A 26432-nucleotide genomic window follows, 5' to 3' on the forward strand; every position below is an offset into this window, starting at 1 on the left:
GTTCGCCAGTTACAAAATAAAAACTTCAGCTCTAGAGCTGAACTTCAGGGCCAGCTACTAGAATGCTGAAGTTTTGCGTGATTGCCTTTGCTACTTCAGCCCCGTATGCTGAAGTTATGCGAAAAAGCGGGTACGCTTGTAATTTTTTTTGCAAAGCGGGCACAAGTTAAAACGTGATACAAAAAGCGGGTATAGATGCAAATGCTCCCTATATTTTAGTGGTTATTAGCTAGTTGTAGCTATCATTTACTATATTACTTCCTATAGCTATGTTTTCAGATTTTTTAGAGTGTATTCGATGTATTTAAGCTACTATATTCATGAATACAATAGCATTTCTAGGCGTGAAACAGGGGATTACAGCTAGACAGATATTTGTATTCGAGTGTATTCGACTGTATTCATGACGCGAAATATGGGATTACAGCTGGACAGATTATTGTATTCGACGGTATTCACAGCGTGAAACAGGGGAGTACACTATTTTAAACGGAAAGTGAATCAATTAACATAATAGACTCCTAATATAACTCAACAAACTCAATTATAACACACAAATTTTGTATTTCCAGTTATAAAAAAGATTCTCAATCGAAAAATACCCTAAAGATATAGCAATCTTTAGAGAAATTATATAATACATAAATTATATTAATAAAAAAAATATATGAATACATTCATTGAATATAGTGAGACAATGAATACAATGAAATACATAGAATACAGCGGGATACATTGAAATACAATGAAAAAAAAGATAATGAATACAATGAAATACATAGAATACAGCGAGATACATTGAAATACAATGAAAAAAGGCAATGAATACAATGAAATACAGCGAGATACATTGAAATACATTGAAATATATTAACAGAAAATTCAAATTGCTCAGCCCCAAACTCCGTCGTCTTTGTTCAAGAACAACCCTAATGTCGTCTCGTTGAAGCAGCATCAGTATCCAGTTCTCGCTTGCCGTCACCGTTGCCTCCGGTTGCCGACGATTAGCACGTAATTACCGGATTGAAGACTAAGCATGTGATGAAGGGGAGAAGAAGAAACTTAGAAGCCGCTCTAATAGACTGTCTCTATCGACGCCACTGTTCCTGTTACCATAATACCCTCACGTGCGCTTCAAAAAGCCTATTCTTTACAATTGAATTTGAAAGGCGCTTGTGGATTGGGACGAAAAACCCCAGATTGGGCAGGACCCTAGAACGAAGAAGAGAAGAGGACACAACAAAGCACATTGAGTTAATTCAACTTAATAGGCTGTAATTAATCATAAATTACAAATTAAATCATCACACCTGTGCCATATTCAACGTCCACATGAGTATGTTTAGGGTTGTAAGGGTATTTTGGTGGCCTTTTTGGGTTCTTGGCCGTATCAGATATTGAAGCTTTTTGATTTTTGTTCATAGTTGTTGACTTCACTTCTCTCTCCATTCCATTCTTGCTAAAAAAATTCCAAATTGAGAGTCAAAGCTGCCCGTTTCGGTCTGTATTTGGGAGAATTGTGGTTGTATTCATGGAGAAAGATTGGAGTTGAAAGAGAGGGGGTGGAGAAAAATCTGAAAGAATGAGAGAGAGAAATAATACAAGACGTATTTTATGGCTTAAGAATAGGAGGTGACCATAAATAGATATTTAGCTATAAAAATTAAAAGGTAGCTATTGAATATAATTTTTTAAAAAGGCATTTATTTAAAATAAATAAGGTATGAACCTTTGATATAGGAGGTAACTATTCCATGAAATTTTTACCTCCTATAGCAAAGGCTAACACCTTATTTATTTTAAATATACCCTTTTAAAAAATTATCTCCTATAGCTACCTTTTAATTTTTATAGCAAAATATCTATTTATGGCCACTTCCTACCTTTAAGCCATTAAATACGCTGTGTATTATTTTTTTCTCTCCCTCTCTCTTCCCTCTCTCCTCCTTTCTCTTTCCTCTTTCATTTACACATCTTCACCGCCTCCTTCGAAACTACCTAATATTTTGCACTTTAATTTACTCTGATCTGCTTATCGCTGTAAGGAGAAAATAAGTCAATCTCATATTTCTTCCTTCTTTCTTCTTCCCAGAAAGCTAACCTAAGCACAATTTCAAGAATTTCTCCAAAAACTCATTTGAATGGAATTAAGTTTGATAATAGTTTCAAAAGGAAAGTTTTCTAGAGGTTTCTGAAGACATGTTTTATTAAATAATGTTGGTTCTGAGACCAACTCTGAGTTGTTTTCAAACTTATCTGCAAATAGCTCTACCTGGAAGCCCCGATATCTCCATCTATCTGCTCTCCCTCATCAAGCTCATCGCCGGCAATATAGATCCAGTGTGATTGTGTGATTCTGTGATTGTGCTCTTTGGACGCTCTAGACGAGACGACATTAGGGTTATTCTTGAACAAAGACGACGGGAGTTTGGGGCTGAGCAACTTGAAGAGTCTGTTGTATTTCAATGTATCTCGCTTTATTCTATGTATTTCATTGTATTCATTGTTTTTCTTTTTTTCATTGTAATTTCAATGTATCTCGCTGTATTCTATGTATTTCATTGTATTCATTGTCTTTTTTTTTTATTGTATTTCAATGTATCCCGCTGTATTTTATGTATTTCATTGTATTCACTGTCTCGCTATATTCCATGAACGTATTCATATATTTTTTTTAATTACTATAATTTATGTATTAAGAAGTATTATATAATTTCTCTGAAGATTGCTATGTTTTTGGGGTGTTTTTTGGTTGAGAATCTTTTTTATAAATAGAAATATAAAATTTGTGTGTTATAATTGAGTTTGTTGAGTTATATTAGGAGTCTATTATGTTAATTTATTCACTTTCCGTTTCAAAATAGTGTAATCCCCTATTTCACGCTGTGAATACAGTCGAATAAAATAATCTGTCAAGCTATAATCCCATGTTTCACGCCATGAATACAGTCGAATACACTCGAATACAAAAATCTGTCTAGCTGTAATCCCCTGTTTCACGCCTAGAAATGTTACTGTATTCATGAATACAGTAGCTTAAATACATTAAATACCCTCTAAAAAATCTGAAACATAGCTATAGGAAGTAATATAGTAAATGGTAGCTACTACTAGCTAATAACCACTAAAACATAATGGTTTCTGAAAGTTTCTCTTGTCAAATATCTATGATGGAGCTAAGACTAAGGTTAGGACTTAGAGGCGGCTAAATGCCCAAGCGAGTGAAGCAAGGGCTTTAGGCCCCTTAAGTCTGGAGACCCTACCTTTTAGTAATTTAGGTTTATGTAATTTTTTTTTAGAAAATATTGAGTTATAAATTATAATATAAAAAGTACAATATTTTTATGGAAAAGGAAAAAGAACTTTACTTTATTACTTATGTTGAACCGTTAGCATACTTAGGGGATAAAAGTCCTTTTTCACCTCGGAAGTCTGGAACGTTATTTGGGGCGGACTTAAAAAGCCACCAACAGATGCTCGAGTCAATTACTCATATGGTCACTCAACTATCTCAAATTATCTTCTAAAGTCACTTTTCTTTTGTTTGTAACAACAAAGTCACTGAACTATGCCTATTGCACTCAGAAGGTCACTCAACTATATTTTCCAAATTTTAAATTGCCAAATACCTATTTTACCCTCTAAATCATATCTTATTTTATTTATTTTTTTAAACTTTTTAATATTATAATTTTTCCTTTTTAATTTATATTATGGACTTACCTATAGAATAAATAAATATTATTTATAAATTAAAAAAATTAAAAGTATTTAAGCATCTATAATGCTGGAATAACAAAATAATGAGCATAATAAGAAAATTATTAGAATAACTTGTTTGTGACAATAATTTTAGTATTAACAATAAAAATTCAAAAATTTGTTTACACAATTCAGAATGAAAGAAAATAAAGGTTGTAAAATATATATTCCATGCACGTAATATAAAAATATTTTTATAATATACATTATATATTCTTGAAAATTATACTCAATTATATTATATATATTCCATGCACAACTTAACATAGCATATTTTACGCTATACAGATAGTTCTCCTCCTTTCCGGTGACATAACTTTGTGTCGTCGAAAAGTTGGTAGAAACATAATGATATAATTGAGCATAACTTTCAAGAATATATAATGTATATTATAAAAATACCTTTATTTAAATAATTATTTTTATATTACGTGCATGGAATATATATTTTACAACCTTTATTTTTTTTATTCTGAATTGTGTAAATAAATTTTTGAATTTTTATTGTTAATACTAAAATTATTATTACTAACAAATTATTCTAATTAATACTTTTTTACTATGCTCATTATTTTGTTATTCCGGCATTATATATGCTTAAATACTTTTTATTTTTTTATTTATAAATAATATTTATTTATTCTATAGGTAAGTCCATAATATAAATTAAAAAGGGAAAATCATAATATTAAAAAGTTTAAAAATATAAAAAGAAGATGAATGTTTATAATTTAGAGGGTAAAAAAGGTTTTTGGCAATCCAAATTTTAGAAAATCTAGTTGAGTGACCTTCTGAGTGCAATAGGCATAGTTCAGTGATATTGTTGTTACAAACGAAAATACAGTGACTTTAGGAGATAATTCGGGATAGTTGAGTGACCATTTGAGTAATGGACTCCAGATGCTCCTCAGAATCGTCTGATTCAGATACCTGAAAAAATGAACAGATAAAAGGTCGGAAAAGTCGGGATGACCTTTTTCGAGATCAGATGATCCATTATGTGAATCAGTCCCTTTCCTTGTCTTCAAGAGTTCGATTAGTTGATTGAGAAAGCGGATAACCAGAGTCATGCTTTGATAAATGATCGCTATGAGTCAGACTTAATAGAATTTGATCAATCCTATTTTCTGTCGTTAAGGTGGAGAGCCTTCCATGGACGTACTAAAAAAGTATTTGTACCTCTTCCAATGCAAAAAGACTTGTTGGAAATTGCTGCTTGGGTTGGTCCGACCAAGGAAGGCACGAGAATTTTGGGCATTGCAAAGGTGAACTTTTTTGGGATTGATTTTTTTTCATATTTATATTCTTACGACTATAACTACATTCTCACATTATTTTATCTTTTTTACCTTCTTCGTCAAGTTCTAAGAAGTGTTTATGATAAATTTCTTACTCCCTTCTGTCAAAAGCACACGAGTACTCTTGTCATTTTTCGTCGTGGAACAAAATTCGAAGGCAGTAAGATTAGAATTGTTCCACTTTTCTCTGCATATAATGAATATAGAAATTCGTGATTTTTTTTGTTTTTCTTCAAATTTTAAGCATAGAAATCGCGAAGAGTTATTGCGGTATTAACTTATCAATTGAATTAGTCAGTTAGGCTCTATTGTCCTAACCTTTTACTCTTTTTTATATTTAAAATTTGTTATTTTTGATATTTCGGCAACGTCTCAAGAGAGATTCAATGGATTCGTTATTTTAACAATTGAAAAGGAATTGTTATAAGAAATAAATTATAAGAAAATTAAAAAATTTGCAACTTACAAAGCTAGAAAAATAAACTTCAAATAAAAATAATGACACAAGAGTACTTTTTCTTCTAAAGAACATTTAAGGCCTCACATTGTAGTTTAGCTTAAGGCTCCGAATTGGGTTGAGCCACCTCTGGTCTTATACATGTTTGACCCAAAAGTAAGTTAATACTTTTATAGCAAATCAATCAATATAGATGAAGGGGTAAATCGTAGTTGAAGATAATGAACCCTAGGATGATCTTGAATATAGAATCAGATGACAATAGTGTAAACAAGGTTAATGAGAGAAAATGATAAACTCTGAAAGATAAGAGAGAGACAATGTTAGAGAGAGAGAAAAGAGAGAGATTGTATTTCCAGTAGTCCAAAAAAATCCTCCCTCTTTACAAGGCTTGGATCCTCTTTATATAATAGAGGATCCTTGCTCGAATATTAAAAGGCAGAAAACAAAGTACATGTTATGGAGTGGCCGACGTGATCGTGAAGTCGTCCCTCTTGTTGCTCATAGGTCGCCCTTCTAGCCGGACTTCCGTACACTCGGTCGGTCGTGCTGGCATGAAGAACGTGGTTGGTCAAATTCGACCCCATACAGTTAGTCCCTCCGCTCGTCGGGGTCGCAGCGAATGCGTCCTCGATGGGCGGAATCGACACCTCCGTTCCGGGAGAGTTTGACTTTGTCAATGACTTGTGACGTGACAAGCAGGGGACAGTAATCATGATTGTCATATCGTTGAAGCGAAACGCTTTTCCTCGTGTGACGTCAGCGTTCATATGCGTCATCATTGCGCGTATTCTCGAGGCAAGGGGATCAGAAGCTTTTGGCGCCTGGTTTCCCGTGCCGATTCGGCGTATGCTTCTTTGATTCTGGCGCCAACCAGCCCTATAAATAGGAGAAGGGTTTAATTTGATTCAAACTTTGGTCATTCGCAAGAGAATTCCAGACCTTCAATACATATTTTCCCATTCCGGTGCGTTTCCCCTTGATCGAAACCCTTTCTCTTTTTATTCTTTTGTTAGGTTGCGCTTAACTCTTTCCTTCACTGAAAACCATGCATAAACCTTGCCGATCTGACGAGAGGGTCTCGGCGGCTGCCCCTGCGAATGTGCCGCCATCTTCTGATGGTGGAGAAGTGGGGGAAAAAGACGTCAGTCCTCTCACTGTGGAGGCATTATTGCCAAAGCATATATTATCTCGGAGTGATTTTAGTAAAGATTCCCCCATACCGACTCTAGAGTTTTCGGAGTCGTTACAGAACCACTTGGATGATCTCCGCACGAAGTACGGCATACCTACCTATATAGAGATGGTCCCGGCGGGGAGGGATCATGTGGACGTTCATCGGCCAGGATATTGTGCCTTTTATGAATACTCCTTCTCGATCGGTTACAGCCTCCCTCTTTTCCCATTGGCGGAGGAGTTTTGTCGGTTCTATAATGTGTGTCCGGCTCAACTCACGCCGTATACTCTGAAGGTGCTTCGGCTGCTGACTAAGTATGAGGAGTTGGCCGGATGCGAGGTCACGGTCCATCACCTCCTTCAGTTATTCAATGCCTGCTATGTAAGGGGGACCATGGTGCATCTGAGAGGCCGTGGTACGAAAGGGTTGGTGGTCAAAACCGACGACCGAGCGAGTCGTGGGTTCTGGCGCAAATATTTTTTTATTAGGACCGAGCGCATCGTCTCTAATCCTACCGGGTTCCCAGAGAGGTAGAACTCGTAACGTAAGTATTTATAGTTGGTCAGCTTCTGTGTTACTCGTGACTGTTGCCACTCTGACCATTATATTGCAGCAATGGCTCATCCGCCCTGGCCCGTTGCCAACCTTAGGAGTTGGGTTATGGGCTTGCTTCCTTACGCGGAAGAAACCCGCCCTTGGCCTGCCTTCATACAGCGTTACGGCCCCAAAGTCTCTTCAGGTAGATTTTCGATTTTTGCTTTGTAAATTCTGCAACTTTGCTTACTTATTTTTATGGCGACAGGTCGAGGCGCTTCTAGGAAGAGGGCGCCGGTCCCCGCTCCCCATCGATTTGACGTTGCCTCGGCCGCACATGATATACTGGTTGAGTCTGTCCGAGAGGATCCTTCTCCAGCCCCTTTACAGGGGGCCACGTCTACGACCATGGTTATGTGGGAGTCGACATCGCTGGTGCCGACTTTGCAACCTGTGGACGGACCCTCTGATGGCGGGGAATCGTCAGACAGAAAACGGAGAAGGCTCGAGAAGGGTAAGGGGGTGGCCACCGAGGCCGAAGGAAGTGATGTGCCCCAGCCGACGTGCAGACCATTCATGGCCGACGCTATTCGGTCTGGGAGATCGGCTCGTCAGAGGGGTGCTGCTCCCAGTGCTGGCTTCGCACCTGCCGTTGAGGGGGGATCATCGACCAACGTCGAAGGACCAGGCGAGGAGATGGAGAGATCCGACTCCGACATCGCTCAGGAGGATGTCGACGAGTTTGTGGGCGACCTCACCCACGTGGAGATGACGTCGGATGGGTCTGACCGCCATATTACGATTCCGGCGGCTTACAACTTGCTGTTAAACACTGAACAGGCTGCTTCGGCCCTTACCCTGCTGTGTGCCGCCTCCGAGAGCAAGACGCTCAGTACCGTGGAGGATGCAGAGCTGTCACGGAAGGTTTCTGGCATGGCCTTGTAGGTAATTCCTTATTCCCTTTGGTCCTTCCGTGTGTTGTAAGACTGATTCGAGGCGTGCTCACTTCTGTCTTTCTCTTTAGACCCTTGTTTTGGAGGTGGAGAGGGGGCTCCGTGAGCAGAAACTGACGGCCCTTTACAAGAAGATGCTAAAAACGTATCGGAGGTATCGCTCTAAGCAGAGAGCGGTGGTTGAACGGGGGCAGTCCCAGTTGGAACGTAGGGGGGCCGAGCTGGAGGAGGCGGATAGCGAGCTGATGAAGGCCGTAGCCCGCAACAGCGAGTTGGAGGAGCTTCTCAGAATGAAAGATGACGAGCTTAAGCTGAGCCGTGGGGTGGCAGCGGAGAACGTCGACCTGCAGCGGAGGGTGGCGGATTTAACCGCCGAGCTCGACGCTAGGATAGCAGAGAATAATGGACTTTCTCAGCCTTCCTCATCTCGTCCTTCGCTTGGTCGGAGTATGCGTCGTAACGCACATGAGATGTGGGTATTTGCGGAGGCCAAGCTCGACGTGTATAGGGAGCTTCATGCCGCGGGCCGGGCGACGGAGGAGGAGGTTCGGGCACGACGAGACGAGGCTCGTGCTGCTCGTGAGGCTTGTGGTAATTACCCCGACTCTCCTGATGGGGAGGGGCCTGCTTCTGAAGACGTCAACCGGTTCGACTCCAGCTCCTGGTACAATGATGTTTACTTCCCAGGGGGTGACGGGCAGTTGTGAACTTGTATAGTGTATATTTTAGGCTTGTATAGTGTGTTGGAGCTCGTCCACGGGGGCGGATGTAAATATATTTTTGTCGCAATATAAATTTTGTTTTTATTGCCTCGTTCATTTGGTGCTTCCCCTTTATTTTTCTTTTGTAATGTTTAACCTCCGTAGAGATTGTTCTTTATCGTTCGTCGAAGGATCGTGCCGTGATTCGAATGAGGTTGGACCGATGTTCGACGACCTTGGCCATAAGGATGTTGCTTCGACTATCGTCGAAGCAGTATCCGTCGAAGTTCGGACGAGGTCGAACCGATGTCGATGGACTTGGCCATTAAGATGTTGCTTCGTCTGTCGTCGAAGCAGTATCTGCCGAAGTTCGAACGAGGTCGATGGCCTTGGCCATTTAAGATGTTGCTTCGTCTGTCGTCGAAGCAGTATCCGTCGAAATTCGAACGAGGTCGAACCGATGTCGATGGCCTTGGCCATTTAAGATGTTGCTTCGTTTGTCGTCGAAGCGGTATCCGTCAAAATTTGAACGAGGTCGAACCGCTGTCGATGGCCTTGGCCATTTAAGATATTGCTTCGTCTGTCGTCGAAGCGGTATCCGTCGAAATTCGAACGAGGTCGAACCGATGTCGATGGCCTTGGCCATTTAAGATGTTGCTTCGTCTGTCGTCGAAGCAGTATCCGTCGAAGTTCGAACGAGGTCGAACCGATGTCGATGGCCTTGGCCATTAAGATGTTGCTTCGACTGTCGTCGAAGCAGTATCCGTCGTGGGATGGAGATTCCCGTTCATTCATTGGAGATTTTTGTTCATTCAATGGAGATTTTTGTACATACAGTGGAGATTTTTGTACATACAGTGGAGATTTCTGTGCATACAATGGAGAATATTGTGCCTATACAGGAGAGTAACTAGTGTAGTCCCTTCACTATATTGGCCCATGGCTCGTGTCGATTGGCCGATATGGTGAATCTGCGCTCCTATTCCACCGGGTATCCCCTTTGCCGCCTCGTTAAAAACCTCCCCGAGAAAGCCCAATTGGGACAAAACTCGGGTCAGGGAAAAAGAGTACGACTCAGGAGATGCTTTTCAGAAGTGGAAGTGTTTGAGGTGGGCGACATTCCAATTGTTTTGGAGTGGTTTTCCTTCCATCGTTTCTAGTTGGAATGCCCCTTTGTTCGCCGCTGCAATGATTTTGTATGGTCCGTCCCAATTGGTTCCCAATTTCCCTTCGTTCGGATCTCTTGATGCCAGTGTTTTGGCTTTGAGGACATAGTCGCCAACTTTGAGTGATCTTACTTTGGCTTTCTTGTTGTAATATCTTTCCGCTTGCTGTTTCTGGGCTGTCATCCTTATATGAGCCATGTCCCTTCGTTCTTCGGATTCGTCCAGATCTTGTAACCTGCTTTCATCGTTATCCGCTCCATTGGTATGGGAATATCTCAGGCTTGGCTTTCCGATCTCGACGGGTATGACTGCATGGTCCCATAGACCAGTGAATACGGTGTTTCTCCCGTGCTGGATTTGGGCGTAGTCCGGTAGGCCCATGATACTTCAGGTAATAATTCGGGCCATAACCCTTTAGCGTCTTCGAGCTTCTTTTTCAATATGTTCAATATTGTTTTGTTGGAAGACTCGGCTTGGCCGTTGGCGGCGGGATGATAAGGGGTGGAGAGTATCCGTTTGATGTGCCATTTCCCGAAGAATTCTATTATTTTTCTACCGATGAACTGGGGTCCATTGTCACAACTGATTTCTTTAGGGATGCCGAAGCGGCATATGATATTTTTCCATATAAAGGCGATGACCTCTTGCTCGCGTATTTGTGCGTACGCACCTGCTTCCACCCATTTAGAAAAATAGTCAGTCAAAACTAGAAGAAAGCATACCTTTCCTCGTCCTGTCGGTAGAGGGCCGATTATGTCCATTCCCCACTTTATGAAGGGCCATGGCGAGGTGACTGAATGAAGGAGTTCCCCTGCCTGGTGTATCATGGGGGCGTACTTTTGGCACTGCTCGCATATTCGAACATAATCGCTGCCTCTTTCTTCATGGTAGGCCAGTANTCAATGACTTGTGACGTGACAAGCAGGGGACAGTAATCATGATTGTCAGATCGTTGAAGCGAAACGCCTTTCCTCGTGTGACGTCAGCGTTCATATGCGTCATCATTGTGCGTATTCTCGAGGCAAGGGGATCAGAAGCTTTTGGCGCCTGGTTTCCCGTGCCGATTCGACGTCTGCTTCTTCGATTCTGGCGCCAACCAGCCCTATAAATAGGAGAAGGGTTTAACTTGATTCAAACTTTGGTCAAGAGAATTCCAGACCTTCAATACATATTTTCCCATTCCGGTGCATTTCCCCTTGATCGAAACCCTTTCTCTTTTTATTCTTTTGTTGGGTTGCGCTTAATTCTTTCCTTCACTGAAAACCATGCATAAACCTTGCCTTTCTGACGAGAGGGTCCCGGCGGCTTCCCCTGCGAATGTGCCGCCATCTTCTGATGGTGGAGAAGTGGGGGAAGAAGACGTCAGTCCTCTCACTGTGGAGGCATTATTGCCAAAGCATATATTATCTCGGAGTGATTTTAGTAAAGATTCCCCCATACCGACTCCAGAGTTTTCGGAGTCGTTACAGAACCACTTGGATGATCTCCGCACGAAGTACGACAATCCTGCCTATGTAGAGATGGTTCCGGCGGGGAGGGATCACGTGGACGTTCATCGGCCAGGATATTGTGCCTTTTATGAATACTCCTTCTCGATCGGTTACAGACTCCCTCTTTTCCCATTGGCGGAGGAGTTTTGTCGGTTCTGTAATGTGTGTCCGGCTCAACTTACGCCGTATACTCTGAAGGTGCTTCGGCTGCTGACTAAGTACGCGGAGTTGGCCGGATGCGAGGTCACGGTCCATCACCTCTTTCAGTTATTCAATGCCTGCTATCTAAGGGGGACCATGGTGCATCTGAGAGGCCGTGGTACGAAAGGGTTGGTGGTCAAAACCGACGACCGAGCGAGTCGTGGGTTCTGGCGCAAATATTTTTTTATTAGGACCGAGCACATGGTCTCTAATCCTGCCGGGTTCCCAGAGAGGTGGAACTCGAAACGTAAGTATTTATAGTTTGTCAGCTTCTGTGTTACTCGTGACCGTTGCCACTCTGACCTTTATATTGCAGCTATGGCTCACCCACCCCGGCCCGTTGCCAACCTTAGGAGTTGTATGGGCTTGCTTCCTTACGCGGAAGAGACCCGCACTTGGCCTGCCTTCCTGCAGCGTTACGGCCCCAAAGTCTCTTCAGGTAGATTTTCGATTTTTGCTTTGTGAATTCTGCAACTTTGCTTACTTAGTTTTATGGCGACAGGTTGAGGCGCTTCTAGGAAGAGAGCGCCGATCCCCGCTCCCCATCGATTTGACGTTGCCTCGACCGCACATGATATACTGGTTGAGTCTATCCGAGAGGCTCCTTCTCCAGCTCCTTTACGGGGGGCCACGTCTACGACCATGGTTATGTGGGAGTCGACATCGCTGGTGCCGACTCTGCAACCTGTGGACGGACCCTCTGATGGCAGGGAATCATCAGACAGAAAACGGAGAAGGCTTGAGAAGGGCAAGGGGGTGGCCACCGAGGCCGAAGGAGGTGATGTGCCATTTCCCGAAGAATTCTGTTGTTTTTCTACCGATGAACTGGGGCCCATTGTCACAGCTGATTTCTTTAGGGACGCCGAAGCGGCATATGATATTTTTCCATATAAAGGTGATGACCTCTTGCTCGCGTATTTGTGCGTACGCACCTGCTTCCACCCATTTAGAAAAATAGTCAGTCAAAACTAGAAGAAAACGTACCTTTCCTCATCCTGTCGGTAGGGGGCCGATTATGTCCATTCCCCACTTTATGAAGAGCCATGGCGAGGTGACCGAATGGAGGAGCTCCCCTGCCTGGTGTATCATGGGGGCGTACTTTTGGCACTGCTCGCATCTTCGAACATAATCTGCTGCCTCTTTCTTCATGGTAGGCCAATAATAGCCGGCGCGGATGAGGCATCAAACAAGGGCGCAGTTCCCTGTATGGGCGCCACAATGGCCTTCGTGAACTTCCCCTAATACTTGCCTCGTCTGGTGCGGTCCGAGGCACTTGGTAAGGGGACCTCCAAATGTTCTTTTGTAGAGATCGTGATTGATCAGGCTGTATCGGGCAGCTTGTACCCGGAGTTTCTTGGCTTCTTTTTTGTCGCGTGGGAGTGTTCCGTCCTGCAGGTAGGATACAAACTGGTTGCGCCAGTCCCAAGTCAAGTTTAAAGAGAATACCTCGACATGGTCGACGGCCGAATGGAGGAGAGTGACCACATTTTCTTTGTTGATATTTCTGGTGGCTGCGGCTAGTTTAGCTAGGCTATCTGCCTCAACGTTTTGTGCCCTGGGGATTTGTTCGAAGCGACATTCGTCGAACTCATGCATCAGCTTGCGGATCTCTGACTGATATTTTTGTAGCCGTTGCTCTTTGATTTGGTAAGTCCCGGTGACTTGATTTACGACTAGTTGAGAGTCGCAGTGGAGGATGAGTCGACGGGCCCCGTATTTAATGGATAATTTCATGCCTGCAATCACAGCCTCATACTAGACCTCGTTCTTAGTCATCTCGGGGCATCGTATGGACTAGCGAATTACTTCGCCCGTGGGGACCTCGAGGACGAGTCCCAGTCCCGATCCCGAGGCATTCGCAGCGCCGTCAGTGTAGAGGGTCCAGAGGTCAGTGCGAGCAGAGGCGCGGAGGGCCTCTTGTTCCACCTCTGGCAGTATCCCTGCACTGAAATCGGCGACAAAGTCGGCGAGTACCTGTGACTTGATGGCGGTTCTTGGGTGGTAGGTTATGTCATGCTCGCTGAGCTCTATGGCCCATTTGGCGAGCCTACCCGAGAGCTCGGGTTTGTGTAGGATGCCTCTTAGGGGGAAGGTTGTTATTACCTTTATGGGATGGCATTGAAAATAAGGTCTGAGCTTTCGTGAAGCTACGACCAGTGCCAGAGCCAGTTTTTCGAGGTGGGGGTACCTCGTTTCGGCATCTACTAATGTTTTATTGATATAATAAATAGGGGATTGCGTACCTTTGTTTTCGCGGACCAAGACGGCGCTGACAGCGACTTCGGACACTGCTAGATACACAAGTAGGCACTCGCCGGGGTCTGCTTTGACGAGCAGTGGTGGCGAAGATAGATATGCTTTCAATTTCTTCAGTGCCTCGATGCATTCTTCGTTCCATTGTAGTCCATAATCTTTCTTCAGCACACTGAAGAATTTGTGGCATCTGTCCGAGAACCATGAGATAAACCTCGATAAGGCGGCTATTCGCCCGGTTAGTTTCTACACCTGTTTCTTGCTGTGCAGAACCTCGGGTATTGTGTCTATAGACTTAATCTGGTCTGGGTTGACTTCGATGCCTCGTTGCGATACGAGAAAGCCTAGAAATTTCCCCGAGGCTACGCCGAAGGCGCATTTTTCTGGGTTCAACTTCATCCCATACTGCCTCAGTATCTCGAAGGCTTGCTTTAAATGGTCGATATGGTCTTCCTTCTTAACCGACTTTACTAACATGTCGTCGATATAGACCTCCATTGTCTTACCGAGCTGTTCCTTGAACATCTTGGTGACCAACCTTTGGTACGTTGCACCCGCATTTTTCAGTCCGAAGGGCATCACCTTGTAGCAGTACGTCCCTTGATGGGTGATGAAAGTTGTCTTTTCTTGGTCCTCTTCGGCCATTAAGATTTGGTTATAGCCAGAGTAGGCGTCCAAGAAACTTAGCAGCTCGTGCCCCGCTGTTGCATCGATCAGCTGGTCGATACGGGGCAACGGGAAGGAGTCTTTTGGGCATGCCTTGTTCAGGTCGGTGAAGTCTACGCACATTCTCCATTTCCCATTTTTCTTTTTAACCATGACCACGTTGGCGACCCATTGGGGGTACTTTGATTCCCTGATGGAACCGTTGGCTAGTAGTTTATCTACCTCTTCACTGACCGCCTCGTTGATTGCGGTGTTGAATTTCCTTTTTACCTGCTTTACGGGCGGATAAAGTGGGTCGACGTTCAGCTTGTGAGTGGTGATGTCTTTCGGGATCCCCGGCATATCTGAATGAGAGAAGGCAAATAAATCTGCATGGTTAGTTAAGAATTCGTGGTACTTACCTGGGTCGGAGAGGTTGTGTCCGATGTAGGCTTTCTTTGAACTGTCGGTACCGTCCAGTTGGACAGGGTCGAGGTTCTCGACTGTCGCCTTGCAGGCTTCTACGACATCTGGGTCCCTAATAACCTCTGTCGTCGGGTTGATTTTGGTTCCCGACATGGCTAATTGCTATGCTTCCGCGCTTGCTCCCTTCAGCTGTTTGGTATGTGTGCAGTCTTAGGGCAATTCAATAACATTCTTGGGCGGTATGTGGCTCACCTCAAATGCTGAATATTCCCCATGGGTGGGAAATTTGATTACTTGATAGAGGCTCGAGGGGATGGCCCGCATGGCGTGTATCCATGGACGTCCATGATGACGTTGTAGGTCGTTTCCTGGTTCATGATGTGGAACGTGGTTTCCAGCGTGACTCCCCCCGCCAGGACTGGCAGTGATATCTCTCCGGAGGTTCGCTCTACTGCATTGTTAAAACCCGTTAGTGTTATGCAACGCGGTATTATCTTATCTTCGAGCCTCATTTGCATGAGGACTCTTGGGTGGATAATACACGCGCCGCTTCCGTCGTCTACCATGATTCTTTTCACATCGGTATTAGCAATGCGTAAAGTTATAACTAAAGCATCATAATGAGGGAAAGACAAACTGTCGGCATCAGACTTATGGAAGGTGATACCATCTTCGAAGTCATCATACCGTTCGTGAGCGATCGTGCGTTTCAACTTGTGTGTGGTGGTGAACTTTACATGGTTGATTGCCGAGTTGTCGCCGCCGCCGACGATCATCTGTATGGTGCGCGCTGGAGAAGGTGGTTTTGGTGGTCCTTGGGATTGGTCGCGTCCTCTGGAGAAATTAGTCTGTCCTTTATCGCTGAGTAGCTCCTTCAGGTATCCCTGGTTCAGCATTCTGACCACCTCCTGCCGTAGACCTATGCAATCTTCGGTTTTGTGTCCTCTTTCCTGATGGAATTCGCATAGGACGTTCGACCTTCTTGCACTAGGGTCTGATTTCATTTTTTGTGGCCACCACACCTTCGTGCCCAGCTTTTCTAGTGCGTACACTATTTTTGAAGGGGAGACACAAAAGTTATGAGTGGATAATAATGGGGGCATACCTCTTTCATTTCGAAGCGGGGCGGCATGTCGCTGCACGACATCTAGATGTCTTGGAGGAGGCGGGTTAGGAGTTCTGACGTAGGGCTGGTGCCTTTCTCTATTGAAGCGTGGGAGTGGTTCCCGTCGCCCGTTGTTGTGTCGGTCCCTCCTTAGTTCTGATTGTACGGATGTTAGTCGTTGGGTTGGGCCGTTAAGGTCGTCTTCATCTGCTCTGACTTCGGCGCAGTAGGCATTGTGAATCTCTTCCCACGTGGTGGGGGGATACTTCATGAGCCGATTGAGCAGCTTTTTGGTCGCTTTGGATCCGTCTCTGTACAGCCCGTTTTGGAAAGCTGCCAACACCATTCCTTCTGATACGTTTGGCAGTCCCAATTCTTACCCTGTTGAATCGCGCCAGGAAGTCCCTGAGTCCTTCGCCCGTTATTTGCCTGATGGCGAAGATATCGTTGACCCTAGCTTCGGCTTTCTTTCCTCCTGCGTGGGCGGTGGCGAACTTGTCCGCCATCTCTTCGAACGTCGATATCGTTCTGGCCGGTAACTGAGAGTACCATGTGAGTGCTCCTCCCGTCAAAGTCTCCCCAAACTTTTTCAGCAACATAGATGGCACATGTTCTTTCGATAGGTCATTGCCTTTTACGGCGGTCACGTAATGAATCAGGTGATCTTCTGGATCCGTGGTCCCGTCATATATTTTCAAGTATGGTGGCATCTTGAAGGTTTTAGGGATTGGGTGAGGAGCAACTTCCTCATTATATGGTTGCTCGACGAATCTTCCCATATCGCGTTTCGGCAGTAGCTTAGGGGCGCCAGGTATCTTGTCTACCCTCTCCTGGTGCTCCTTCATTTGATCACGAAGTGCTTTATTCTCGTTCTCCATCTCCTCCATTTTCTTAAGGATGGCTGTGAGCGCATCGTTGCTTGTATTGGAATCAGTGTGGGCGTTACCTGTTCGTGCAACGCTGGGCTCTCCGATGGTGGCGGCGATTTCTGCCATCGATGGATCTTTGACATTTCCCTGAGGTGGTTTCTCGAGCATGCTACTTAGAGTGTTCGTCAACCATTCCTCTAGTAGCTTTTTGACTACTGGGGGTGTTTCCTTTGCTGCAGATGTAGAAGTCCCTCTTTCATGCAAAATCATTAGATCTTCGAGTGAGGAGGGTGAGATCTCCCCCTCCGGTATGTTACTTGGTGTTATATTCGCGGTATTCTCTCTACCGGCTTCGTTGAGTGGGCCTATGAGGTTGGTTGAGACGTCTGCTATCATCTTCAACCTTGACTCTTTGTCTGCCATTCGTTAGTTTCTATGAGATCTGAAGAACAACGATGGTTGTTTCTGATATCCTAGATGTGAACTATGATTTCGACTACCGAAATCCCCACAGACGACGCCAAATTGTTTGACCCAAAAGTAAGTTAATACTTTCTAAAAAAATCAATCAATGTAGATGAAGGGGTAAATCGTAGTTGAAGATAATAAACCCTAGGATGTTCTTGAATAAAGAATCAGATGACAATAGTGTAAACAAGGTTAATGAGAGAAAAATGATAAACTCTGATAATGTTAGAGAGAGAAAAAAGAGAGAGATTGTATTTCCAGTAGTCCAAAAATCCTCCCCTTTTACAAGGCTTGGATCCTCTTTATATAATAGAGGATCCTTGCTCGAATATTAAAAGGCAGAAAATAAAGTACATGTTATGGAGTGGCCGACGTGATCGTGAAGTCGTCCCTCTTGTTGCTCATAGGTCGCCCTTCTATCTGGACTTACGCACACTCGGTTGGTCGTGCTGGCTTGAAGAACGTGGTTGGTCAAATTCGACCCCATACATACATATACTTCAATCTTTGCCTTTTCCAATTATTTTCTCAAAGAAGTATATAGGTCATATATTTGGAGTGAAGAATTATTGTGAACAATGTCAAGATAAATCAACAGTGCTATTGGCTTCTAAACAAAATATATAACTCATACACTATAAGAATTTAAGGGAATTTGTCGGTCATCAATTTTTTTTTAATTGAGTTAGCAAAATACGATTAATATTCATTAACTGTAAAAAATTTCACTTTTCATTTAACGACTTCAATTTTACAATTGAAATATATTTTTGATAACATTTTATGTAACATCAAAATTTTGGTACTCATTGATATGAGATTGAAACTAGTATCTAAAAAAAGAAAAGGCTGTAGCTGAGAATTTTACTCCTACATGTATGTTGTCTCAACACCAAGATTTAATGTTCGTGCTCCTTCACAGTGTTGGATGATTAATACAAAAAACTCTTATTAACAAAATATACCCCACTTGTACGTGTAAGCTATGAGTAAGAAAACGTAAACTCTTCACTGTTGTTTGCTTTCTTTCTTCCAGTATTGTTGTTCCCACGATTCAACTTGTTTTATTGAATTTTCTTTTCTATCAAGAATAGAGTGAAGACCTGCAGGACCAAAGGGGGGTGGCATGGTGCAAGGTATCGCGTCCGAGGGACCTTCAACGAGAGATTCTAACATGAACTTCTTTGTCACTCCTTCAGCTGCGCATGCCATTGCCTCTGAACAAAGCTCAACTGCTTTTAGTGGTATAACGGGCTTGTATTTCAAGAGCTTTGCGTACTCGCTCAATAGATGGAACATGTAGTCATACACATAATCCATGTTGAGTTGTTCTTGAATGAAATTGCTTGCTGCCTTACCAATGGCCTGTGCCTATTTTATCAACAAAGTCATCGTTAAACATGATAAGACATTGTTGCTAGAAAATTAACACTGATTCAGCTTGATATTCTATTAAGAGAATAAATATGAGAATTTGCGGTAGAAATAAATCTATAGGTGTTGTCAATACGCTGCTTGAACATTTGATTGCTCAGCTAGACCCCTTGTATCCTCCTATGAAAATTGTTCAATAAACACAAAATTTGATGTATTACTGATATCTAAAAGTATGGTCATTTCGTTTTTAACTGAACCTGAGAAAACTTAAGCTACACGTACTTTCCTCGTTCTTCAAACAAAATTTGGGTGTCGAGAATACAGACAACATTAAAACGGTCTAATGCATCAATCATTTTATTGGCTAATTTAGAGAAGAACACTAATAAGATGATGAAGACGTGATTTTGTAACATCGAAATTTTCAGGTGAATTGGCAGTCAAACTTGAAAATAGAGCTGGGGTCAGATGATAGATTACCTCTTGTTGATGAGTATTGCCCCAGTCAACAGCATGCTTGATAGATCGGCATTTGTCAGTGTCTTTTACGGGCCAGTAATGTTTCAGTGGCATCAAACCTCTGGTGTAGAAATCGTAGTAGTGGGGTTCTACAAGTAATGTAACAGAATCACAGGCCAGAATGTATTTTTCACTCACAGACCACGCAGATCCTTCTATATAAATCTTGTATCTGACATATTGCATGGGGCAGAAAAGAGAAAAATAAGACAACATTTAGGACGATATAAATAACAAACACCGGACATTTGACGGTAAACAAAGCCATAATAGTAAGAAAAGCAATTTGTTTGCGTACCTGTATATGCACTGACTAGCTAAGTCTGATTGCTTGTAACCTTGCTTCTGTTCTTGAATCCAGTCCTACATATGTTTCCAGATTCATCACTAAAATTTCTTTTACATTCTACCTTTAATATATACATTTCCAGATTCATCACTGTAATTAGCGTCACAAGAGCAGGGAATCTGATAGGCCCAAATCCCGGAACTGCAGTGAAGATGACAAACATGTTCCACATACATTCATCGCGCCAATTATATTAATATGGAGAAGTACCTCAAAGATACTTTTATAAGCCTGCAATCGTAACACTTCAATTCACTATTTTTTGGAGGGAGGTGGGAATGGGGAAGAAGAGAGTTTCCTTTTACCCTCTTTCTTTTTGATAGTGGTAGAATATAGGGTAACGGGGTCTTGAAAAGCTGTATTTCTTGACACAAGAATATGATTACAATGTTGCACAACTTTATACCTGAGCGTATACTCGTGCATTCCAGTCCTGCTTTTCTGAAACATTGCACTTGAGCAGATCCATCCTGGTTTCAGCAACAACAGGATTGCCCTTCCAATAGGCATATCGTTCTCTGTCGGTCCATTTCACCTTCTCATTGCCTTTTCTTAAATCCTTCGATAAAATTTCCCAAGGCTTTATATTAATCTCTGGCCTACACAATGTTTTTGAAACAAAAGAAAGTTTCACTAAAACTGTTAAGATTATTATATCAATATGGATGCAAAAAAGTAAAGAGTTTGTACCATCCCCAGAATGACCAATCTGGAAAAACAATATCCAAACTGGTATTGTTACCACAGTATCGGAACAGAGGTGGAGGAGCAGGGGCATTAGGGCGTCGGTAGAATTCAGTACTAATGACTGGCCAGTCAACACAGTCGAACATCAGGTCCAAATCAGGAACTTGACCAGGGTACCTACGTAACATTTGTAAAATACCCCACAATGTGAATTGGTCCCTGCTTTGAAATGACTTCCGATATGTCTCAACATATGCTCTTCCTTTCACTATCACCAACCGAAAATTTGCCGTCCTTCTGGCTCGCATCACCATTTCTTCGGTGATTCCTGTTTCTCTCCAAGGCCATAGGTCATCATAGATCCAGCGGAAGTAATCTGGACATGTAGGCGGAGGAGCTGATGAAGTGGCTTGGTTTTGATCCGTGAATTTTGACGGGTAGTAAGAAGCTGGGCAACTCCTTGTGAGGTTTCCAAGTGTACAATTTAGTTGGACTTCCAGTTTCTTTTGGGGCGGCTTTGAGACTGCTGGTGTTGCATCAGTGTGATTGTGAAATGTTACGAGTTCCAGTTTCTTATGGGGCTCTTTTGAGTTAGCTGGGATTGTATCAGTGTGATTGTGGCGTGTTATGGGGGTTAATATTGACTTTCGTGGAGAATATCCTGCAATGGTCTATAAATTTGGAAGAACAAAACCAATTAGCCTAATAATTTGCAACGATTAGAAGATCACAAAAACGCAATGATTTAGTTTAGGGCATTAATCAAGTTTGACAACGGGTTTTCCATTCAAGAAGAAGATGAATTGGTTCATACTGCAGACAACAAGAAGATATGAATACTGAACGGTATTGATAGACGGTGTCTTCGACATACATACATGGTCGTTGGTGCTTTATACGACAAAGGGTGTACCTATAATCACAATGGTGAAAGAACAAGATGATCAAGAGTAGGTGAAGTTGTTTCACATTGGCACATAATCCCCAGTTTTCGTTACTATAGCAGTTTCCTAATGTAGCATAATAAGTAAATCTGATTTAATCCTGTTCCGGTCTAGCATGAATTACCAGAAATACTATGACTTGACACCAGAAGTTAAAATTAAATTAAAAACTAAAGTTACTTTACTATCCATCCCAGTCTTGCATTGTTATTCTGCCAATCATTTCCTGATTTGGCGGTTGTTTTGGTGCAACTAATGTATTCATTGACTTGGAAAAAATTTCAAAATAATACCATTGAAATTGTATTACATCACTTTATCCAATATTAAAGAAATTAAAATACATCCAGAATTACATATCAAAACTTTTTCAGCTCAAATGTACAGTTCCTAAGAAAGTAAATTAAAATGAAATATACTAAAATAATATAAAGTAAGCGAATAAACAAATTTTGGATTCCACCTCTAAAATATAGAAATTTTATTTAATGACATTCATGTAATTTTAAAGTCAATACAACAGACACTATCAGAAGTAAACGAGAGATAACAAGTAGTAATAATGTGATTTTTTTTTATCAATGTAAATACATAATATATAAATTAATGTATAGGTATTCCATTGCATCTGGTAAAATTAAGAATGTGTCCCGCCGCTAATTTATTTTTATTTTTATTTTCCGACTGTCCCGCCGCTTATTCGCCCAACAGTTTTTATGCACCTTCAATAATGTCCCGCCGCTTTTCGGGTCGGGCTCGAAATATAAAGGTCAAAAGTATCTCATTGCTATTTGCTGGTGTTAAGTGAACACTCCTATTTGATTACAGGTAAAATATATAAGATCATAATTAAGAAAAACTCTTAACTCCCTAATAGTAATGATTGGCATTGACACTATTAAGTCAAAATATTACTCAAGCTAATATTAATGTAATTTCTTTGGCAGTATCAAGCTAACACAGTAAAAAACAAAAAAGAGAAGAGAATTGTCTTTTTTATTTCTTTTCCGTCGGGGTTCGTTAAGGAGATAAATGAGGGAACGGTTAAATATAGTTAAAAGAATTTATAGAGAGCTGATCCATGTCAAAAAATAAGGAGACAATAACTTTCCAAATTAAGAGTAAATAATGAAACTTACAATTTCAAAGGAAGAGTGCAGCAATCGCATAGAGACGATAACACCGATGAAGAGGAGAACAGAGATGAAGATCGTTGCTGAAGATCTCACCGTTGTCTTGGACGCCATTAATGAACAGCTAGCAGATAATTTCTGTGAAATGTCTACAAAGCCCTAACTTTCCTTCTCTCTTAGCTCAGCTGCAGTAACCCTTAACACTTGTCAACATAAAGATGCAAGTTGTTGCATGCACCGCTATACACTTGTCCACCTAAATATGGAAATATATAGCTGCCAAAATTTTCTTCAGTATTAACTGTCAAAAACACAAACATTACCTTTTGAAAGCAAATCACAAGACTTTAGTGTATACCAACCTAAAACGGCATGCATTTGAATTTGGTTATAAGCTAGGTGAAGTACAAATATAGCACCGAACCCCACCCCTATTGGCCCAGCTGAAAGAGAGTAGTGACCGCAGATGGAGAAATGTATTGACTTTTCTTAAATGGTATAGTGACTAGTCGGTGATACTTAAAAAAGAAGTTCCTGTTTTAATAAATATACATTTGGGTTGAATTACAAGGGAATTTTAAATGGGAAGAGGACGCTATATAACACCTAAAGCGTGAGCTCAGATGAAAAAAGTGGAAAGTGGAAATTTTATGGACAATATGGGAGAATAATGTGAAGTAGCAAGATTTTTCTCTTGTCTGGCGCTCTTTCTGCACTAATATGCTGCAAATTCAGGTAATCCTTAAAAAAAAGAAAGTGGAAGTGGAAATAGACCCGAAGAGGACCTGCGCAAAAAGTTAAAATTGTTGGACAATATGGAGGATTAATGTGAAGTAGAAGGTGGGGGTGGCAAGAATATCCTGATGCCAGCTGGGGCTCTTTCTGAGCTAATATGCTGCTAATTCAGGAGAGACTTGTTCTTTATTTGTCAGTATATAATTAGTAAGCAGAATGGGGTGTGAAATAGTAGTGTTTGAGAATGAGTGTCATTTATGAAGCAAAAAATGAGAATGAGGAGTAATTTCTGGAATTGCTAATAGCTGGTACCAATTACATCTAGCAAAGGTGGCAAAATGTCAATGGGACGTATATTTGAAGTCGATCGTTGCTTTTCTTGAATCATTTGAATAAGGTGCGTGGGGTCAACTAACATGTGAATTAGTCATGGGGAGAGTGAGTTTGACGCTTTCTTCTCTCTTGTCATTTGCCTAACCTACCTACTGTTTATAAATGCGGTACTATTATAAATTCTATCATTAATTATCCAAGTTCACTTTTACTTATCCAATATTTTAAAAATAGATTTTTAATTTTATTTGTCACTTTTAATTTAACAAGAGAAACATTTTTTTTTTTCCTATTATACTCACAATATTAATTACTCAGTTCAAATTATTTTCTCAAATCCATTAAAAATATGCATCAATTAACATGGGTATCATGATAATTAAATTATGTACTTTATTTATTATTTCTTAAAGGTATGTAGAGTCCATAGTCGACAAGTAAAAGTGAACGTAGGGAGTAAATATGTTACAGTTCCGTATGTTGTGTTATTGCAATTTTTTTAGCAATATAAAATTGCTATGTGCAAGATGAGTAGGGGCAGAGTGACGGGGCCAGACGAAATCCCTGTGGAGTTTTAGATGAACGCGTGTCGAGCAGGTTTGGGGTGGCTCACTGGGTTGTTTAATTCATTTTTAAGATAAACATGATGCCCGAGGAATGGAGGTGGAGTATGATGGTTCCGTTGTATAAGAACAAATGTAATATCCAAAATTGCAGCATTATAGGGTATAAAGTTGTTGAGCCACACTATGAAGATTTGGAAGAGGGTGGTAAAAGTCAGGATGAGGAGGAACGTGTCTATTTCCGAGAACCAGTTCGGATTCATGCCGGGGCGCTCGACTACGGAAGCTATTCATCTGGTGAGGAGATTAGTGGAGCAGTATAGGGAGAGGAAAAAGGACTTGACATGGTGTTTATCGACCTTGAAAAAGCGTACGATAAAGTGCCGAGGGAAGTTTTGTGGAGGTGTCTGGAGGTTAGCGCCGTTCCGGTAGCGTACACTAGGGTGATTAAGGATATGTGCGATGGTGCTAAGACTCGGGCGAGGACTGTAGGAGGGGACTCGGAACACTTTCCAATTGTGATGAAGCTGCACCAGGGATCGACTCTTAGCCCGTTTTTATTTTCCTTGACGATGAAAGTGCTGACGCGGCACATACAGGGGGAAGTGCCATGGTGCATGCTATTTGCCGATGATATAGTGTTGATCGACGACCCGTGAAGCGGGGTCAACGCAAGGTTGGAGGTTTGGAGGCTGACCTTGAAGGCTAAAGGTTTCAAGTTGAGCAGGACTAAGACATAATACTTAGAGTGTAAATTCAGTGACGGGACTCATGAGTCACACGTGGATGTGAAGCTTGATACTCAAGTTATCCCTAAGAAAGATAGTTTCAAGTATCTCGGGTCTATTATCCAGGGCAATGGGAAGATTGACGAGAATGTAGTACATCGTATTGGAGCGGGATGGATGAAATAGAGGCTTGCGTCCTGCGTTTGATGTGATAAGAATGTGCCGCCAAGACTTAAAGGTAATTTTTACAAAGTGGTGGTTCGACCAACTATGCTATATGGGACGGAGTGTTGACCAATTAAGAACTCACACGCGCAGAAGATGAAAGTAGCAGAAATAATGATGTTGAGATGGATGAGTGGGTATACCAGGAGAGATAAGATTAGGAATGAAGCAATTCGGGACAAAGTGGGAGTGGCCTCCGTGAATGACAAGATGCGGGAGTCGACACTGAGACGGTTCGGGCACGTAAAGAGGAGAAGTATTGATGCTCATGTCAGGAGGTGTGAGAGGCTGACTATGGCGGGTTTGAGAAGAGGTCGAGGTAGGCCATGGAAGTATCTGGGAGATGTGATTAGACATGATATGGCGCGACTTCAGCTTACTTAGGACATGGCCTTTGATAGGAAGGTATATAGGTCGAAGATTATGGTAGAAGGGTAGTAGGTAGTTGTTAGTTTCTCCTTTTCTTACCAGTTTCTTTAGTAGCACTCAAGTTTCTGTACATGCTTAAGTAGATCGTTACTTTGTCATGTGATTTAGTTCACTTCTGCTATCGTATTTCTTGTTGTTAGTGTTTAGTACTACTATTTTTCCTCTTTCCACCCCCACCCTTTTTTTTTCTTTCTTCTTCCTCTTCTTCTCCTTCTTCTTCTTATTCTCACTCTTTCTAAGCCACTAGGTAGGAGTAAGGTCTGCGTACGCACTATCCTTCCAAACCCCACTGGTGGGAATATGCTGGGTTTGTGTTGTTGTAGCAATATAAAATTGGGGTTTTAAGAATTCCATAGAGAACATTTCCCCGGCCCGCAGTTTACTGAAATGTAATCGTTAAGCTACTTCGTAAATACCGTAGTATACTTACTATTTTGGGGCCTATTCTGTTGTATGTTTTTCATTGATATCAATAATTAAATACATCCTCTAGACCAAATATTAGTAGTTTTCTCAAACTAAACTTACTCTAAGATTTTGACATTCTGTATCTCCAAGCACCGTTGAATGTAGATATTCTCAATGCAAGTTGCAGGATATTAGGCCTGAAAACTCGGGCAACCATTCTCCTATGTGTCAATTACTAGCGCATCCAAGACAAATACTCTTACGACTAACGCAATTAAATATCTTCCAAAGGGGTGTACAAAAAATTTTAAATGACAAATACGTGGACTGAAATAGTATTATGGTTTATACGGGTTGCAAAATACTACTTCAATTATGTTCCTAATTGTTGTGTAATGAATAGTACTCCACATTTACTGTCAAACAAGTGACAATTTTCAACGAAGATACGCTGTTTTAAATATCAATATTCACTTTGACAAAAACTTCTGCCGACG

At 41.8% G+C, this 26432-nt stretch overlaps 1 protein-coding gene across 1 annotated transcript; it reads right to left on the reverse strand.

The window, feature by feature from the left end:
- Positions 1 to 18337: 18337 nt before the first annotated feature.
- Positions 18338 to 23484, reverse strand: LOC109207874 (O-glucosyltransferase rumi homolog). Its single transcript, XM_019370876.1, has 7 exons — positions 22877 to 23484; positions 22521 to 22790; positions 20441 to 21108; positions 20157 to 20349; positions 19700 to 19764; positions 19363 to 19573; positions 18338 to 18876 (listed from the first exon to the last, which is right to left on the reverse strand). The coding sequence occupies exons 2-7, from the start codon at positions 22626 to 22628 to the stop codon at positions 18514 to 18516; spliced, it is 1608 nt and encodes a 535-aa protein (XP_019226421.1). The 5' UTR covers positions 22629 to 22790; positions 22877 to 23484; the 3' UTR covers positions 18338 to 18513.
- Positions 23485 to 26432: the final 2948 nt, after the last annotated feature.

This window comes from Nicotiana attenuata, unplaced genomic scaffold, assembly GCF_001879085.1.
Source record: "Nicotiana attenuata strain UT unplaced genomic scaffold, NIATTr2, whole genome shotgun sequence".
In the NCBI taxonomy this organism is placed as follows: domain Eukaryota; kingdom Viridiplantae; phylum Streptophyta; class Magnoliopsida; order Solanales; family Solanaceae; genus Nicotiana; species Nicotiana attenuata.